The following is a 19,988-nucleotide window of genomic DNA, read 5'->3' as shown; positions in this document are numbered from 1 at the left end:
TTTAATTGGTTTCCTCCTATTATTTAAAGTTGTATTCATGCATTGCTTAAGCTACTTACGCTATGTTCGGAAATGGCTGCTCGAACCTTTCAAAATAACAACAACTTACGTATGTCCTTTGCAGATCGCTCCCCAGTGCCTAGGCTAATGTCGATAGGTTGATCGTTATTTGGGTCAGGCTTTACCCACAGATCACTCTACTTTCTCAGTCAAAATTATTCCATACTCCTTCCTTGGTATTATGAAAGCATGGCTAGGCTTGTACTTGCTATTTTTCTTTCAAATACTCTCTTTAAAATATTTTTTCTTGGAAAGCTATATATGTCCAACAATCAGGCCCCTTTCAATGCACATTTTTCGAAAATTCTCCATTCTCATTTATTCCAGGCACCCCGTACCTACTGATAATGCCATCTGTTTCCCCTGTCTCCTGCCTTTGCATTTAAATCACCTAGCCTAACCTTCCTTTCATGATATCCTACGCAAGACCATCCCTAAAGCACACTCACTCTCATTTGTTCCCTTTCTGGGCCCACACACTCTGTTTTGGCATTTTCTCTTGTTACAGTCAATCTTATACATACATTAATTTAACACATTATGCTCCTTTACCAGTCCATAATGTCTCCCTGATACTTTTAGCTTAACACATTTATCTGAGAGAGAGAGAGAGAGAGAGAGAGAGAGAGAGAGAGAGAGAGAGAGAGAGAGAGAGAGAGAGAGAGAGAGAGATCCAAAGCAGAACAGAAATGACCCAAAACAATGCCATCCATTGCTGCTTCGCGGAAAAACAGAATAAAAAAAAAGATGGGAGGACCAAATCAGTAACAAATCCGTCTTTTATTTCCAGCAGGGGCCACCCACAGCAGGAGAAGCAGTAGCAGGAACAAGGAAATGAACTGCCTGACTTCGACAACGTCGACGGCCGAAGCATCTGCGATAGGTATGGGGTGAAGCTGTTCAGTTCGCTACTAGTACACGCAGCGATGCGCGTCGAGTTCTCAAAGGAAGGAAATATGTCGATGATTGGGGCATTTGACAAAACTATATACTCGTTTTTTACCCTCAGAGGGGTTGGAGTTGAAGCTGTTAGCCATTGTCCTGCCCCTGTGGATGTTCAGGGGAGTTATGTGCCAACGGCGTCTGGCTCTTCTTGATGATCTTGTATTTGCCGAGGTCCTGTGTCGTTAAAGGAAGATTTTCTTAACCCTGTAGTTAACTGTTCAAATTACAACGATGTTTTCTCAGATTTGTTACACCTTTTTATTTCACTCATGTGCAAACTAAAAGCACGGAAAGTGAATAGTTTAGGGTTTAATGTTTGTGTAAAAATATAATATAAATTTTCGACTTTGTGATCTTTCCTAGACAGTGACCCCCGGGGATTTTCGGGGGTCGTTATCTAGGACTAATATTTCTTGGGGGTCATTATCTGTATGATATTTACACTTTTATGTTTTTACGGTAACCCCCAACGGGCTTGTACTAAACATGCCGCAAAGATGGACACACACCTGGTTAAAACCCGTGGGAATCACTGTCTAGGAAAGATCCTGCATAGCTGTGTTAGTGTGACAGTCCAGTTATGTACTACATTCTAAGTTGCAGTCTGGTCTTTAGCTATACTATCGCATCATAATTACAATTTTGTTGCTAGAGAATCATTATAACCAGAAACACGAGATACCATAGTCCTTTCGTTTATTAGAGCACCGGATTCTTTGAAGAATAACTGCATTATCCTTCGCAGGAACCTCGAAGAACGCCCTGAGAGAACGGTCGCGGGTAGAGAGCCTCCGAAGAGCGTACCTGGAGCTGCAAGCGGCCATTCCTTCAGTTCCGCCGAACACGAAGCTGTCGAAAGTAAGGGCGTCCTTCCTCATTTCACTGCAGTTATGGAAGAAGCAGCACCTCCTGGGTGGGGACTTCTTTCCACGCTGGAAGACGATAAACTTTTAAAAGTCGGTTAATGAAGGTTGAATTACTCCACAATAGGTTTTAAATGAAATGGTCGAAGAAAATGCATTAAAAAGGTTATGTAATTGAGAAATGAAAGGAAAGATAATTAATAATTTCTGAACATTTTTGAATCTATGTATGGGGAAACGGGACCGAAATATTGTTGGAATATTTGTATCTACAAGAGGAACAGAGATTAACAAGTATCAGAATTACATGAAAATTGGCAAAAATACTAAACACCAAATAAACTCAGAAGGCTCTAACATAAAACTACAATAAGCGTTAATTAATAACAGGGTAAATGAATCTTACAAACGCATATATCCTTCATAAATGGGAAAAATTTATAATTTCTTCACGGCCAAGCAACACGTGAAGCTTCGTAAAATTCACAATTATTTAAAAATACAGTATAACAGCTATCTTCTACCTTGATCAATTGCATTAGAAAGATCTCTTGACGTTACCTACCAGCTCAAGCGGTGATCTCCTCATGTACAGATTTTTCTTCTTAAAGGATCAAATTCCTTAGCTTTCGTTTTCACAACCTGAAGAATCTTAAGTTTGTAAGATATTGAGTCTTATCTAATGTAAGGCTGGTCACTACCATTTGATAACACTATTTAACAAAGTTCCTTCTTCATCACTACACTGAAGAAATTTTTGGGAACAAGATTTAAATACTCAATAAGCACTGGAATGAATGAGGGGTAAAATGACTGACAAAAAGTATATCCATGATTTTAGAAGTGACACATTTACGTTATTACGAAACTGGATGAATCCAGGACCCAAGATTACTCAAACGAGTCGACAGCCTAAAGTGAGCTGTGGCCCGTGATTTACAGGTTGTCATCCAAGGACAGTCTGACAGTTAAATATTCACTAACCATTTCAGGGATCGCGACTCTTTTTTTTTCAAATATCTTTCAAACTAATTATTTGATCGAAATGGTACTTTGACACAGTGCACAAGACACCTCCCGCTAATTTTTGGTAATAGCGTGCATTGTCAAGTGGTGTTAAGGCAACGTGACTTTTAAAAGCAAAGTCGCATGAGTCAGCAGGACTAATCTACGCAATTGAACGTCCACTATCCCCCACGGACAGGAAAGTGGGGGCGGAGATAGGGAGGCCAGGAAATTGGGTTGAGGGAGAGATGAGGAAGGGGGAGGGAGAGGGATGTAGACTGGAAGGGGCTAAAGGACGTTCGAATGCATAGTTTGACGATGCTTGGCAACATCGTGTCAGTCAAGAGTAAATGTCTTAACTAAAACCATTTGACAATGCACTATTTTGCCAAAAAATGGAAAAAACTCGATCAAATAATTAGTTTTGAAAGATATTTGAGAAAAACGATGACTCGCGGTCTCTGAAATGTTTAGTAGTACTATTGTAAATATGTATAGAGGTTACTTGAGGACTAATTACTTTTCATTTACTGAATGTCTGTGGTATTGAGTAATCTTCATTAAAATTTACGTTAAGATATTGTTCAAAACAATAGAACTATAGAGTTCTTACCGTCGCTATTGATAGAAAAATTAACTTACAGTTGTGACATATGAGGATGTATATTTTGACAAAATAACCGACTGATAAATAATGAGGTTACTGGTAGACTACCATTAGAAGAAAAATGATACAAAACTGAAACTATTTATGCAAAGACTGAGGATGGTCGAACGTTCTCCTGTAGCGACGAGCCAGTAGTGGGTCCTCCCTTCCTGCGATGAGCCCATGTGACGCCATTGTCGGTCGGACCTGTTTTAGTGGGTCCAGGACGAGTCTATCGGTGACTGCATTTTGGTTTTCACTTTCTCCATGGCCTGTAAAAAACAAAAGACAATCGGCTGAAAATGAGATCTTATTCTTAGACTAACAGCTGTTGTCTAGTACAATGGTGTCCCGCCAAAATCATCTAGTTCACATAAGCCTAAACTATATATATATATATATATATATATATATATATATATATATATATATATATATATATATATATATATATATATATATATATATATATATATATATAAGAAAATCATAAAACATTACCTGCCATTCTGCTTCTCAAAACCAAAATTATAAAAAAAAAATGCGAAATAGGCCTACTCTGGTAAAATCACGTTGAAACGCCTCTACTCCGACAGCTAGACGTCCTGATGCTGGCCACGACCTACATATCACACCTGACGCAGCTCCTGCAGGAGGACGACGACGCCCGAAAGTCCCACGACGACAACAACAACGACACGAGCTGCACCGAAGGCGCGGCGGGTGGCGGAGGAGACGCCACCAGGGAGTCGAGTCGTGCAGCCGTGCAAGACTTCAGCCCCCAGAAAATCCAGCAGAAGGGACTCTTGCATCCAGTTAAGGTAGAGAGAGAGAGAGAGAGAGAGAGAGAGAGAGAGAGAGAGAGAGAGGAGCAAATGAAAGTCCCTTAACTCTGTCTTACACTAAGCTGCTCTAGTACTAGAAATAAGGGTTGTTGACTTAATTAGGCGAAATGGCCTCTCTTGAATTCCGGCCAGAAGGGAAGAGAGAGAGAGAGAGAGAGAGAGAGAGAGAGAGAGAGAGAGAGAGAGAGAGAGAGAGAAAGAGAGAGAGGAGTAGGCCTACCCGGTGAATTATCTAATGGATGGTTACACCCTGATGTGGCTAGGGGAGAGAGAGAGAGAGAGAGAGAGAGAGAGAGAGAGAGAGAGAGAGAGAAGTACCCGATGAATTATTACCTAATGGATGGTTTCACCCTGATGTGGCTAGGAGAGAGAGAGAGAGAGAGAGAGAGAGAGAGAGAGAGAAATAGGCCTACCTGGTGAATTATCTAATGGATGGTTACACCCTGATGTGGCTAGAGAGAGAGAGAGAGAGAGAGAGAGAGAGAGAGAGAGAGAAGTACCCGATGAATTATTACCTAATGGATGGTTTCACCTGATGTGGCTAGGGAGAGAGAGAGAGAGAGAGAGAGAGAGAGAGAGAGAGAGAGAGAGAGAGAGAGAGAGAGAGAAGTAGGCCTACCCGGTGAATTATCTAATGGATGGCTCCACCCTGGTGCGGCTAGGGGTACCATGTACCATCTTTGTGAAGCCATTTTTTATTACTATTATGATAAAAATTTTTGAAGGAACACGTATCACTCACGGCCGTCTTTCTCTCTTTTTTCCTCCCAACTACGGTTCACAACAATCGACTGACAGTCATTTACATATTCACTGCTTTACCCACTATCTTGAGTCCTGAATTGTCAAAAAATACACCCATGCCATTTTTTTCCTCACCCAGTTGGGGGAATCGAGAGAGAGAGAGAGAGAGAGAGAGAGAGAGAGAGAGAGAGAGAGAGAGAGAGAGAGAGAGAGAGAGAATATAAGTTTGACCAACCACTGCCGCGCTTCCTTAAAAGTGTATCAGAACAAGCGATGTTTACTCAAAAACAGCAATAAAACTTTGAGTTAAGAACTTAAGAGTCCAGCAATAGATACTGTAAAATTGTCAATGTCACTCATTTATTCTCACTCTAGATAAACTGTTGTTAACCTCGTCCAATCACTAAACAAAAACGGATCATGTCGCTTTTCTTTACAAGAATATTATTGGGTTCGTTATTCTTTACATGGGAATAATCAAGTTCGCTGTTCTAGACATGAACACTTCGGTGCCAGGCATCTGATCTCCCAGGGGCTAGTACTAAACAAGGAGAAATACATTTGACGCCCCCACCAAGGGGCTAGTACTAGTCACGGCGAAACAGTGTAGATGAATCACTGTTTCGCCGTGTTTAGTACTAGCCCTCATGTGGAATTGGAGTTCGGACCGGAGTGTGGTTGGCCATTCTTCACATGGGGATCATTGGGTTCGCTGTTCTCGACATGGGGAGAACATGATTAAGTATTATCCAAAATGGAAAAAACTCGAATCAGCAGAGAAAATATTACAAACATCCTTCCTATTCCAACAGATCTCTCTATATTAAATATTAAAGAGTAGATAAAACAGTATTCAAAGTTTCATGCACGTGGAATCATTGCATATCTTCTACTGTGATGCAGAATAAGAAAAGGTAGGCCTATATTCTGGATTTTTAAAAAGGGGATACTGAAAAACTGAACGCACCTCCTCCGCTCTGGCGAGAATGTCAGTTATAGTATCATCATCATTTTCATTTTTGGGAACTCATATAGGTTGAAAGGTACAGTATGATTATGACATCAGCTCGTGGCTTTTCTAAGGGTTTAAAAGACTTACACACACTGTCTCAATTATTATTATTATTATTAAGATGAACCCTATTCATATGGAAATATAGGATGTTGATAAAGTTTATAAAACATATATTAATTTTATGTATAGGCAACTGTCTCTGTAAAGCAGTGATCTCTGGCAGAAAAAGAGTAAATTGATAAGATAAAAGGATTAAATATCTATGGAGTTCATCATAAAGGCTGTATCTCTTGTACAGGACAAGAGTAAGGTAGCCCCCTTGAACACATGATTCTTTAACTTGGCAGACAGGTATAGGCCTACATGTTCCATAGTCTGACAGTAGTTGTAAGAAGACCGTCGCAAAGCTAATTTTACGGAAGAAAATATTAAATATTTTATATTAAAAGTATGTAGAATAATTACTCTGAACATGAAAGAAGAAGACGGGGCTTTACCAGATGAGAAACTTGCTGTAAAAAAACAGGAAATAAGAAAAAGAAAAGTTTCTCATAAAAGCTTTGCCAAACAGACCAAATTATCTATCACTCTGGTCTGGAGGCGATTGTCTGTTTCAGTGCCGGCCATGTCGGCACTTCTGAAAGTCAATAGTTGTCTGTTCAAGTAACGCCAGTTCAACAAAACCAGTCAATCAAGCTCAGTAGGTTACTTGTCTTAAATGAAAACACCTTGACAACTATATTTAGTTACCTACAAAAATATGGTAGTGGGTAAGTGACAGTTATAACCAACTGTATCTTCCAATGCATTAGAAGGAACATTAAGAGCAGGGGCGCTTTATTGTCAAGATCCTACCCTCACACAAATGCCAGTCAGTAGTAGTTCTTGGAAGACGGTGGCTAACATTTAGAATCGAGAAAGGTTTTGACTGCTCTGGACCTAAAATTGTAATTTTAACAAGAACGAGACCTTTTCGAAGTAAGACATTTACTCTAAAAGAATTCCGGTTGATATTGATGGCTGGACAGCTGAAACTGATCTCTACAATACGCATTTTCTTTACAGAAATGGCCCATGAGAGCGCGCTTATACGCTGACGTGGGAGCTGCTGAGGCAGGACACTTGCTGATCGAGCCAGTGAGGGTGCAGCAGCACAGTCCCTTCCCTTCCAGAACAGACCGCATGCTCGCCCCTTATCAGGCAACTTCGTTTCACGCCGGCAGCCATCTTCAGCCTCGTATGCCAACCAGCTTCCACCATCCGACAGTCCACGTGCAGTGCAAACCACACCCGAACTTGGTTCCATTCAGCCCATGCGGTTCCTCTTACGACGTTTCCACAGATCACTTGGAAGAGTTCACCAGACCACAAGACGCTCTCGGGAAGCCCCTCGCGCGCTCTCACTTCCATCATGGACGCTGGAACCAACCTGAGTGTGTACAGAGAAATGGCGGTCAGCAGTTTATCCCGGCCGCGAATTTCCCTGGGTATGCAAATACCTGGCATCCGGATATGGGCTGGGACTCCTACTTGGCATACAATGACCTCAGTGCCTGCCAAGCCCAGTGCCACATGTCGCAATCCATGAATGGGTTCAGTGGCTGCTGGAAGGCATGGAATGCCTAACACTCTCGCCTTGATAAGGGGTGTTCTGGTACAGACCTACCTAACCAGAAATATCCGTGGATTACTTCATAGTCATAAGAAGCTCTGAAAAGAAAGTTGTCGATAAAACTGTCTTCAAAGACAGCATGCATTAACCTTTTAGCTACTTACACTAATTATTAACTATATAAAATTTTTTGCCCTTGTGTCTGGAAATGATTATTGTTGTACAGTGTCAGAACAGTGTTTCTAGGCCTAAGTTTCTGCTTGAGAGGAGATACGTGCGTGTTACGTATGCGCTATAGTTTTCCTTTTGGAAAGGCAAGTAGAAATATAAAGAATAAACAAATTTACTATAGAATTACAGGATAATAGTAGTTCGCTCCAGATAGTATGACAGCTATAAATAATTGATGCAGAGGACTCAGGCGGAGACCATAGTGCGATGAATCTAAAGGCCTATAGGAACTTGAGCACCTTTATCTTATTATTAATAATGGTTCAACTCCTTCTCGAGTTATTCCTAAACTATTCAGATAATTCCATAGAAACATAACAATAACTTTATTCAATAATTCTAACATAAGCAACTGAAACCAGTTCAACGGCAAACAAAAAAAATTGCCTCGAGAAGACGTCGAAAGAAGCACTAGTACTAGTGTCACTCGAAGGAGCATATAAAGGGATAGAATCGCAACCCTCTCAAATAAAAATCATGTAAACAAGAGTGTCTTCTGGTTCTGATGCTAACCCACCAAGAGGGCAACACCTGTTAGCTAATAATCATAATAATCATCATAATAACCACAGAACAGTAATGTTTGCGTCAGACTTCAGATGTTTGGAGCGTGGCCCTTTCCACTGTGTTTGTCCCATGAAGCTTCAAGGCGCAAGTGTTTCATTCTAAGAGGAAGTTAATGTACACTAAAAATGAACAGATTTTAATCGTCACTGACCGCGAGAGAGGTAACGTGGCCAGACACATATCTAAATTTCATGTTGTAATTACTGAGGCGTAGCCAATCTTCTCAGCCATGCTAAAACGTCTGTAACTGAAAGCATGTGCCAGTCTTTGTAACCTTAGTATACTGTGAAATGTTACTAATATCTTAATAAGTTTACAAACATAACATGATTTCAGACTTCAAGCGTGTAATGCAGTAAAAATGCTTTTATTGTCATGTACACATCTTTGACCTCAACTGTCAAAGCCTTTGTAAACGGAAGTTTTTGCCGATTTGTTTGAAATATAATGTGAACGTTTTAGTATTATAACGTCCCCTTTTACAAATTCCTGAGATGTATGCCAGTATTGCACCAGCCTCGATTTTTTTCTTTTTGCCATGCCACTTGGCTAGGTTAGGTTAAATAGATTGGGGATATTTGGGTGTGGGAAACATAATGAGATTATTTTCAAGAAAATTCTATAGTTAGTTTTTAAGATATGGCGTCCCGTTTTTTTCAGGGAAAGGTCTCGGTAATCGGTTACATCTCGGGAAAACGCCCCAGTACCTGTTGTTAATGCTGATTGGTCTTGTCAAGTGAATTTGCAGTAAGTAGTGGGATGCCACAGGGGAACTTTATTTCACCCGTGTTGTTGTTGTTAGCTCTTTTCACTGTTTATTTTATCACGAAAAAGTGGTCGGAGATGGGAGAGAAAGTTCAGACTGGGGCAACGATAGAAATTTGAGATCTGAATGTACAGAAAATACGGTTTTAATCAGGAAAGCTCGCTAGGTCTGCAGAGTTTGCTTAACAGAACTCATACGTTCAGAGAGGTGGGACTCAAAGTAAATCTAAGAACACAAATATAAATGATATCCAGTACAGGTTCTCTTGAGTTGGAATCTAGTGAAAGAAAAAAAATGCAAATCAAACAATGGGCAGGCTGCACAAGATTTGAAAATCAAGTAGACTGGAACTGCGTGCGAAAATAAAATTATACACAAGTCTAGTACGATCTGCATTGCTGTACAGACTTGAACCATGGCACGGAAATGAAACTACATCTAAAAGATTTTGTCTGTTCTGAAGATGAAATTTTAATAAGGACATTAGGAGTCAGATGGCAGGACAGAGATAAAAGTAGAAGAGAGGAAATTATGGAGGTTCCACATGTAGACGAGCTAATGCCGTCATTTCACAAGGCCGTGGTGGTTATTGTTCTTTGTCATTCAGAGAGTAGAACAAGGAGTTCAAACTCCTTCCCATATGTGACACCTTAGGGGAGCTCACCAGGATATCTGATACTTCAAGGTCACCTGAATAAAGAATTTACTTGGTGAAATCGGGTTCATGAACAGCCAAGGCTTCTGGTAGCGTGATCTGGGTAACTGAGACACCGCGGCCGTGGTTCTTACGTCACATGAAACATTAAAAATCCAGTGGAATATTAAAGAATGTATTAAAGAGGTTGTTACAGTAGAGTCACGATGGGGTACCTTAATAAATATCATTATTATTATCATTGTTATTCAGATGAAACCTATTCATATGGAACAAGCCCACCAAAGAGACCATTGTCTTGAAATTCAAGCTTCCAAAGAAAATGGTGTTCATGAGGAAGAAGTAAGAGGAGGTAAACGGAAATACAGAAAGAACAAAGAAAATAATAAATCAATAAATTAACAAATAGATAAAACTGTATTAAAATGCAAGGAGAATATTATTAGGGTAGTAATGTATCGCATCTTCGCTTGAACTCTTTGAAGTTCCAATTGCTCGACTTACTGAGTGCTTGGACGTTCAGAACTTCAGAGCCAGTGGCGTTCCTGAGGGTTGGCAGGGGGTTTACTGTTTGAAATCGCCTCCCTGGCCCCAAAGTGAAGGGGGGGACAAAAATGCGAAATTTAACCGTTGCTGCTATGACAGGGCAAGCTAAATCCAGTGGGCCCAAAATGGTCACGGGCCCAATTCATATTTGGACCCGAAAGTTTGGGGCCCACTAAAGGGCCCCAATTTACAATTTTGTGAACAAAAACGTAACAAAAATGTTATGTAAAAGAAATAGGGGGTCCCTCCCAACCGTAGAGCCCATTATAGACCTCATACGGATCGGAGGAGGTTGGGTAACTTTGATTGGGGTAAGGGCAGGGCCGATCTAAGGCAATTGATTACTGCTTATAGGGGTCCTAATTATCCTCTGAGGGCCCGCATAATGGCCCCATTTGCCCAGATAATACCCACTGATACTTGGGCCAGCCCTGGGGAACGGGATTTGGGCAAGAGGTGTCAGTGTCATGTGTGGGAGAGGGAGAGAATTATGAATAATACCATAGCAACATCTATTGCTTCTTGTGAAAGAAAGATCCTTCTCAAGACAAGCTTAGTAGTTTAGTGTTAATGTCAGTGGAATCAGAAGTGCTGGATGAAATTGACGTGAGTGACGTGATAGAGGAGTTTGCTGCCCAGAAGGCACGTCGAAAGGATAGTGGGAGCAAGTGAGCAACTTGAAAAGTGTTGAGTTTAGGCCCTACCTACTAACAAGCGTACTGACATCAACAAGGATACCAATGCTCTTGTTTTGTTCATAATCTCGGAGCCGTCTGTGGCCATTCCTCTCCAGCGATGTTAAATTAACTCCCTAACTTCACTTTACTCTGTTCTACCTTCCCCTTCACTCTGATCTACCTCCCTTCACATAATGGAGTCCCTTCCAGCAATATTGATTCATTCAACTCCCTCCACTTCATATCGCCATCAGAGTACATTACTGTTATCCTCATTTTTACCATTCATCGTTATGTTTACCTGGATTAAGTGTACACCCAGTTTTAAGAAACAAAATTTCTGAAATTTGCATTTACAAGTGCCTTTAAAATGATCCTAAAAATGCTCATATTCTAAAAATTTTCCCGGGGAGGGTTACAGCGCCCCCCGCCCCCAACCCCCCAGATGCTTTGGCTCGCTTCGCTCGCCTCCCACCCCATAAGAGGGGCCCCAAATGGGGCTGTGCCCTCCGGGCCCCAAAATGTCTAGGAACGCCCCTATTCAGTGTTGAAGTGATTCTGCACATCCTCGGAAATATATTAATTTGTTTGGTGTCACGGACATCTTTGTGCAAATTTAACTCTAAATATTGACTCCTTTTCCACTTTCTTCTGCCCAACGCATCCTGACTTCTTAAAGCTTCCTCCCGCATGTCATTTGCTATTTTATCCTGCGTACTTACACAAAGGGATAGAAACCTGTAATGGTGGTTGGCTGTTTACACTTACGTAAAGTGTTAGCCTCGCTGTTTTACGGCAACCGAGCAAAACACTGCAAAATATTGGCATATTTATAGATGCTAATTAGTCTCTATGAGTCTAAGGTATTGGTAGTGTTGAGCTGTTATACCCTTGACCAAGGTTATACTCTTCAATGCTGCAATTTTCCAGTGTCTCGTCACTTTGCTAAGATTTAGTTTACTACTCCGGAAGCTTTTTGTAAAAGAACGTTTGCTAAATGATCTTGTGTGTCGTTTATTATCGTAGCCGTCCCGTCGAAAATGGCAGCGGTTTCAAAGTCATTTTGCTGATGAGCCTTACGCATGATACATTGCACGAGCAAGCCTTTGGTGTCATACCAGTCGTGTCGTCTACATCCTGGAGACCGTGTTAAAACAGAACGAAATATGTGGATACGACACTTGTGCATTCTAATCCCTCTCACAGGCTTTAAGTGAACTTCTTGAAGCGTTATAATTCCGGCCGTGGTCTGCAATTCTTGACTCCATGCATGTCATCTATTTTAATTATTTCTGAACTGCGCGTGTAGCGTTTTTTACTACTTTGCATTTAAGAATTGTATCTCTGATTCTTTAAAATAAATCCTAGTATTCTTATTTGTTTTCCTCCATAATTTAAGCAATTATATTATACTGGTTATATATTACATTGTGCACGTTAGTTCTAAGCTCAACAATAAATTAAACATAATGTCCGTGGATAAAACTGAACGCTCCCAATTCACTGCGCTGTTGACAAAAAGTTATTTTCGTAGGTGCAACTTTTCAATACCGAATGCACTACGTTACGCATGAGGTGTTCATGATTCAAGAGTATAAACTCCCTATAAATAATTATCATGAGGTATTATAAATCTTAAATGATGTATGATGTATCATAAGTAACAAACGGAGAAAGCTGAACTTGTAAGGACTTGGGTATGAGTGACATACTGGCTGGGTGTTGACTGGTTTATTAGTGGTTCCTTACTGAGATAAATGTACAATGTTGTTGTTTTAGATTTAGCTGGCCTTGTGCCAGCACGGGCTCTTGCTCCTAGAGCAGCCCGTAACTCTATGTTGATGATGAGTCTGTGAGATGCATGAAAGTGATTTTGGTGGGGGTGATTTTTGAAATGAAAAGATTTAACAGGCAAGGTTGCAACCTCTTTGAACCCTAAGGTACCCATCAGATGAGGATAAAAGTATGATAGCAGTGAGCGTTGGCTAGTGGGAGAGGCCAACAGATGAAAAAAAGAAGAATTGAGTAGTAGGCACAGATAGCTAGTATGCTAGCTCGTGGTGATCTAAAGCCATATTCCTTGTCCAGTCCTAATTCTTGTGTCTGTGTGTTTTGTGTATTCGTTGGGTGTTGATTGTGGTGGATGGAAGGTGGTTTTGATAGAGGAGGGGGTGACTTCTAAAAGAGTCAGCAGCTAGAGATGGATGGTATGGCTTTTGATTTGTTGTCTGGGTCGGGTCTGATTTAAGAATTGGAAGGAGAGTGGGTGGTTAAAGGTATGGATTCTTTAGAGTTACCGTGGTGGTGGGTAGGAGCATAGGAAGCCTGCAAATTCATGGATGTTTGTTATTTGGGTAGCTGTTCTTTCATTTCCTCCATAACTTGTTCTTAACTGTTCTGTTTCTGTACAGTCAAGAAGGTAGTGTTCCGGGGGTTCTTCTGGGATTGTTTCACAGTACTTGCATGGTTGAGGGTTATCTACTATTCTCTGCCATGTGCACAGGTATCCTAGCCTTAGCCGATGGATTATGACTGCTAGGGCCCGTGACTTGTCTTTGGTTATATCGTGTGGTTTTAGGTTTACGGTGTCCATGTACCATTTGTCGGTTTTTGAGCCACCGAAAACAGCTCTTCTGACTTTGCTTTCCTCCTGCAGTTGGCAGTGTGCTGCCGCTGCCTTGTTTTGCAGTTGTGTGAGCGAGGGGGTGATTTTGATACTAATGTTGGTGTGTAGCAACCCACTTTTTGCTAAAGAATCTGCTTCTTCGTTTCCTTGGATTCCCACATGGCTCGGAATCCAGTTTAATGTTATTTCCCTGTTCCTGCTTTGATGGAAGCTTGCAACTGCCCATGTGCTTGATAGAAGTCTGATGTTTTCTTTTGCTGTTCCTTTTGTTATAGCCTGTATTGCTCCTTTCGAGTCATTATGAATCGTTGTGTTTCCCTGCCTATGCTGAGAGTCTTCTAGAGCATTGTCAGAGAGCCTCCAGCATCCTTTGAGGGTTGTTGAGTGGACCCCAGCTGCTGCTGCCGGGATGCTGAGATCTACTGATCCATCTGTAAAATATTCATTTGTGGCTGCAGTTTTCCTGATTGCCTCTTGGGGTGCTAGCCTTAGCTGCTGAACAGTGCATGCTTCTTTGCTTGCAGGGAGGACTGTAAAGTTTATCTTGAATAGTTCAGGCTCCCAGGGTGCTTGTTCTTTGTACTCTGCGATTGGCGTGTCTTCCTTGATTGCGGCAGCCTGATTTTGTATTTCTACTCTCCTTAAAGCTGCTAGGAGATCGCCAGCATATGTCTTGGGGGCGTCTAGTTCCTCGTGAAGCTCAATGTTTTTCTTGATTTCTCTCTTGAGTGGCCAGTTCCTGCTACCTTTCAAGGTTTTTAGCAGTATGGATATGTTTCTCTGATCTATTCTGTGCGTTAGAGATTGTAAGTTTGTTTCGTTTCTCAAGACACACAAGTTAGTCCACTTGGGTGCACCTGTGATGAGTCTTAAGGCATTGTTCTGGATTACCTCGAAGCTTTTTTGTCCTGTGTTTGTGAGGCGAGTAAGGACAGGTGCTGCGTACTCCACAGTTGACCTTACTGTCTGTATGTAGAAGGTTCTGAGGGCAAGGTATACTGCTCCTTGTTTTAGAGAGGTGATTCTTCTCATGGCATTGTGCCTGCATTTGATTTTTTGCTTAAGTATTTCTATTTCTTTGCATGGAGAGAGTTGTTTGTTGATATTTACTCCTAGGTACACAAAGTTTTCTACCCATTCAATGGGTTCACCCATGAGTTGTATTTCATTTGGGTTTAGGTCATGTTTAATTGCCATTGCTTTGGTTTTTGCTGTGTTGATTTTTAGACCAAGATCTGTACAGCTATTTTCAATTTGTGCTATTGCATTTTGCATATTTTGGTAGGATCTGTACCTGTGTGTGCTCACTAAGCACACATCGTATGCATATATGAAAATTTCCACTCCCTCTGGAGGGTGATTGTGGCTACATTTTCCATTAGTACATTGGAGAGGAAGGGGCTAAGTATTCCTCCCTGTGGTATTCCATTTTCTAAGTTGAGAAAATCTGAGCTTGCTCCTTGGAAGGTGACTCTGGCTTGTCTGTTTTGCATATATCCTTTGACCTATGCTAACAGGTTACCCTTAACTCTTTCGTCCACCAAGGTAGCAAGGATGACGGCTGCGCTGGCTAGTTCATAGGCTTTTTCTAAATCGAGAAAAACTGCAATTGACTTTCTGTTGTTTATTGTTGCCATTGCATCTGCTAGGCATTCTTGTGTGCCTATTCCTTCTTTGTAACCATATAGTCGATGATGTAGTGGTCCTGTTTTCCATAGGAGTCTGTTTAGTACCATTCTCTCTGCAGTCTTTTCTGTGCAGCTGATGAGAGAGATGGGCCTGTAGGAGTTTGGTTCCTTGGGTTTGGGAATTGGCTGTGTGTTTTGTTGATTCCATTGTGTGGGTCTGACTTGCTCAGTGTATGTTCTGTTGATTATGTGCAGATGTACTTCCTTTCAGCATGCTGTATGTAATCATGTCTGATCCTGGAGCTGCGTTCGTTCCTTTTTGGAGGGCTTTGTTAAGCTCATTCATTGTGAATGGGGTGTCAGTGTCGTCAGGCTCATTGCACGCTGTGTTGATAACTAGCCATCTCCCTGGATCTGTCACCTGCCTTTCCCTTGTGGTAGGTGGCAGATGTGCCATTTTGGTCCTGTCAGCACAATGTTGCGCAAGTCTGTTTGCCTCTGCTTGTGGGTTGGGATGATGTGCTTGTGGTGGTCTGGTCTTTCCTGATACCTCGCTGAACCACCACCATATTTTCGCTATTGGGGTTAGACGGGTCGTCTGTGAGCACCACATCAGCCAGGTTTCCTGCTTTACTTCTCTGGCTGTTTGGGTTGCATGATTCATTACATCCCTCAAGACAGCATGTAGTTCACCTGTGGGTTGTTTCCTGAAGAGCTTCCTTGTTCTGTTAACTCTTGAATTCATTTCTTTTATTCTTGAGTTGTAGTACCAGCTGTCTTTGTGGGGGGTTTTGTTTGTGCCAAAGGTTCTCTTTGGCATGGAAGCATTTGCTGCACTGTGCAGGCTCTTTTCAAAGTCCTCTTGCAGTTGGTTCATGTTTTGGGCCGGGTCTCGTGTGTACTGTGTTGCCCAACTGGTCATATGGTTTTCAAGCACTAACCTGTTGGCCAAATCTGGTCTCCAACCTGCTGGAGGAGGTGGTGGTGGTGGAGGTATTTTTGTTATCCTTATATTAGTTTCTGTTGCAAAGTGATCACTGGCCAATATTGGGTGCAATTTCCATGTGCAGTTTTCCTGTAGATTTTTGGATATGAAGCTTCAGTCTAGCCTTCCGCCTTGGAGGTGTGTTGCTTCGTCGATATCATTTAGCAGCTTCACTTCAGGAAATTCCTCCATTAGCAGATTTATGTGTCTGCCTGCTACATTTGTATGTTGCTGTGAGTGTAGGCACGGGTGATGGGGCATTAAAATCTCCCGCGAAGAAGGTGTTTTCGCTTGTGGCTGCACTGAAAAGGTTTTCTCCTCCAAAGGTTTTGTTATGGCCTTTGTATATGTTGTGCACAATTAGGGAGGTACTTGCTATTCTTATAAGGACACTTAGCGTTTCTATCCCTTGACCACAGTCTATATTTCTTGTTTGTTCAGAGGGAATTGTTGCTTTAATAAGCGTGATTAGCCCTCTGTTTTCATTTGTGTGTGGGGTTTTGTCCACTGTATATCCCTGGAATGTGAATTTGGTGGTTTCTCTTACTAGAGTTTCTTGTAGGAGGATGACATCATGCCCTTCTGATAGCACTTGTGATTGCAGGAGGGCATATTTTGTGTTGGCACTGTTCATGTTCCATTGAAGGATTTCGAGATTGTTCTGCAGTGTGTTCCTGCAGGTTTGGTTGTCTCTGTTATTTGTATTGTGTTCAGCCATTTTGGTTTATAACAGGGCTGCAACTGTGTTCCTCAGTGTTGCTGTGTAGTCCACTCCTGGGAAGAGTTGTGCTATAACTGCTTCCACAACTCTGGCTACCTCTCGTCTAAATTCCTCACGGGTGAAGGAGACTGCATTTCTTTTGGAGGGGGACTCTGGGGTGCTGGTGCAAATGCTGTTCATAGGATGTGAGGATGAAGGTGCGGTGGTAGGGGCGGGTGGGAGGGTAAGGTCAATTACAGTTTAGTTACAGCCGGCCGACAAAAGATTACTTTAAATTCTTGTAAAGCAAGTAAAATAACATAGAAAAATGCCAATTGCCACAGTCTAGCTCACTGCGGACAGCCATTTAGATTATTTAGTAAGGGAATCTCATGAGTGGTTTAGCAGATCTCCAAAAAGACAGGAAACTTATGCTAATTTATACTGGACCGTGAATGACAAAATGCCAGAGAAAATTCCTGAGCTATCTGATACTCGGTAGCTGAGCAGGTGCAATGAAGTAGTCAAAATCCTGGATCAATGAGAGGTATTGAAACTGCATTTTCTGTTGGCAACTGGAAGAGAGCATTGGGTAAATTTTTACAACAGTTCCAACTCCATTTTTCTAAAGTAATTATGTATTTTCATGTGTGTTTTAATGTGTTCTGAATGGTTATGATGGTAATACATTGGGGAAATGAGTTGTTTTTGAGTTACTAGCCTATACACCCCTACTACATCCAACAAGGTTGGGGACCATTTGGGAATGGGGAGGTTTTGGGTGGGGTAAATCACCAACACAAAACAGCATTTGAATTAATGAATAAAATGAGGTAAATCATAGCATACTTAGCAACCCATAGTCAGGCAACGTAAGCTAGTGTAATGTAGCCTAACATCCCTTAACCGCAAGAGGGTGGTGGAACGGCGCTTCACGCCTTATCTGAATTTATAATGATTCTTAGCAGGCTCGTATACACTGGCAAGAGGTAATGTTGCACTGCTCGCACAAGCCACAGGGGTTACAGAAGGGAAATCATGTTACAATATTTTAAAAACAATTATAAATTTACTTTAATTGGATGGACACAAACGTTTTGATGGGTTATATCCAGAACAAGATGGTTGTGGCTCATCTACAGTGCCATCCTCGTCGCCATCAGAAAATGGTTCCCTAGGTGGTGATGGTGGCCGAGTGTCACTTAAAGGTGGATATAATTTAGCAGTTTCAAGTAAAAATTGGTGTAAAACAGAACTGTACTGCTGCAGGTAACACTCCATGTTGTCTTTCAAAATCAATGCATCGTGTTTCATTTTCAAAGAAATTGTGAATTAAGCGAAAATAATCAAAGTTACAAGACGACCACAAACTGGACATGACCTCACTCTATGACAGACTTGAACCAAATGGCAAGGGAAAATGTCTGACACCTGTAAGATTTTCACTAGGTCACGTGACTCCCAGACAACACGTAACTAACCCACAATGAAATTTGAAGGGGGGAAAAATTTGCATCAGAACCACAATGCAGTTCTAAACAAAAACAAACTCGCATCAGAGTACAAACTGTGTCCGTGTTAAAGTAAACAAAACACTTAGAAATTTTTCGAGGATGGGGATTATATAAACATTCATATCTTGGATATATGGTGAATTTCCCCAAAAAGTGTTCAGAGACAAAGTTTAATTATTTTTTATGCAAAATGCATCTATAATACTATAATTATTATAGAATGAGTTTCAAGCAGCCAGTCCAGACTCTGGAGAATTGCATGCTGAATTAGTTGAATTCCAGGTAAATCTAATGAAAAAAATTGTCCGTCTCAATAAATTAGACCTCAATCCATTTCGTTGTGATTGGCAAAATAATCTCATGCATTCTAATGCTTGCATTTTTGGTGTTGCATTTATTCATGAAGAATCTTGTTCTGAGTTCATGTCTGTAGGGACTGCTCAGTAAGTGAAAGTACTTAACTGAGGTGCTATTCAATAATGATACTATAGTGTGTTATCCTCGTTAGGAATGGGTTGGGTTGAGAGATGTTTTCCCGGTAAATTAGAAACCGCAAAGGGAGCTTGGTGTTGTTACGTAACGCTTTTAACGGTTTTTACCAAATAACAACATGAGCACATAATCCACTTTGACCATACCATCACTTACACACACACACACACACACACACACATATATATATATATATATATATATATATATATATATATATATATATATATATATATATATATATGTACACAGAGAGAGAGAGAATTTTTGGTTTGTGTTGGAAATACGGGGATCATGTCAAGATTAGCGAATCACTCACCGCAGGGTTCGTTATTCTTTACATGGGAATAATCGGGTTCTCCGCTCTAGACATGAACACTTCGGTACCAGACATTTGATCCCCCAGGGGCTAGTACTAAACAAGGCGAAATACATTTGACCCCCCGGGGCTAGTACTAAACGCGGCGAAACAGTGTAGATGAATTACTGTTTCGCCGTGTTTAGCACTAGCCCTTACGTCGAATTGGAGTGCGGACCGGAAATGTTGGCCATTCTTTACATGGGGACTATGTAAAAACTTAAGATACCAAAGGAAAAATGTTGCTTTGTTTTTTCGGGAAAGACAGCTTCAAATACCGTGGAATTTTCTTCCAAATAGTTAAACTTCCGCATTATCCAAATTTTTCTCCAGGTATTTCCTGGGTTGTGAGAGAGAGCATACGGCTGCCCTGACATTTTTCCTGATACCCTATGAATAGTACATTTAAATATGTAATTGAACAAACGTCATGCGACTCATTTGCATATTACGTAAAGAACAGAGGATCACGTGAAAGTGAATAGGCAGTACCTCCGCCACCGGATGT

General features: G+C 41.2%; 1 protein-coding gene across 1 annotated transcript; it reads left to right on the top strand.

Annotated features, from left to right (window-relative positions):
* Window positions 1–855: 855 nt before the first annotated feature.
* Window positions 856–9,000, top strand: LOC136853374 (uncharacterized). The gene is made up of 4 exons (XM_067128799.1): window positions 856–943; window positions 1,751–1,863; window positions 4,116–4,340; window positions 7,189–9,000. The coding sequence occupies exons 1-4, from the start codon at window positions 895–897 to the stop codon at window positions 7,747–7,749; spliced, it is 948 nt and encodes a 315-aa protein (XP_066984900.1). The 5' UTR covers window positions 856–894; the 3' UTR covers window positions 7,750–9,000.
* The last annotated feature ends 10,988 nt before the right edge of the window (window positions 9,001–19,988 follow it).

This window comes from Macrobrachium rosenbergii, chromosome 27 (assembly GCF_040412425.1).
Source record: "Macrobrachium rosenbergii isolate ZJJX-2024 chromosome 27, ASM4041242v1, whole genome shotgun sequence".
NCBI classification, from domain to species: domain Eukaryota; kingdom Metazoa; phylum Arthropoda; class Malacostraca; order Decapoda; family Palaemonidae; genus Macrobrachium; species Macrobrachium rosenbergii.
The sequence above is the reverse complement of the archived record's forward strand: the minus strand, read 5'-3'. Positions and strand labels throughout refer to the sequence as shown.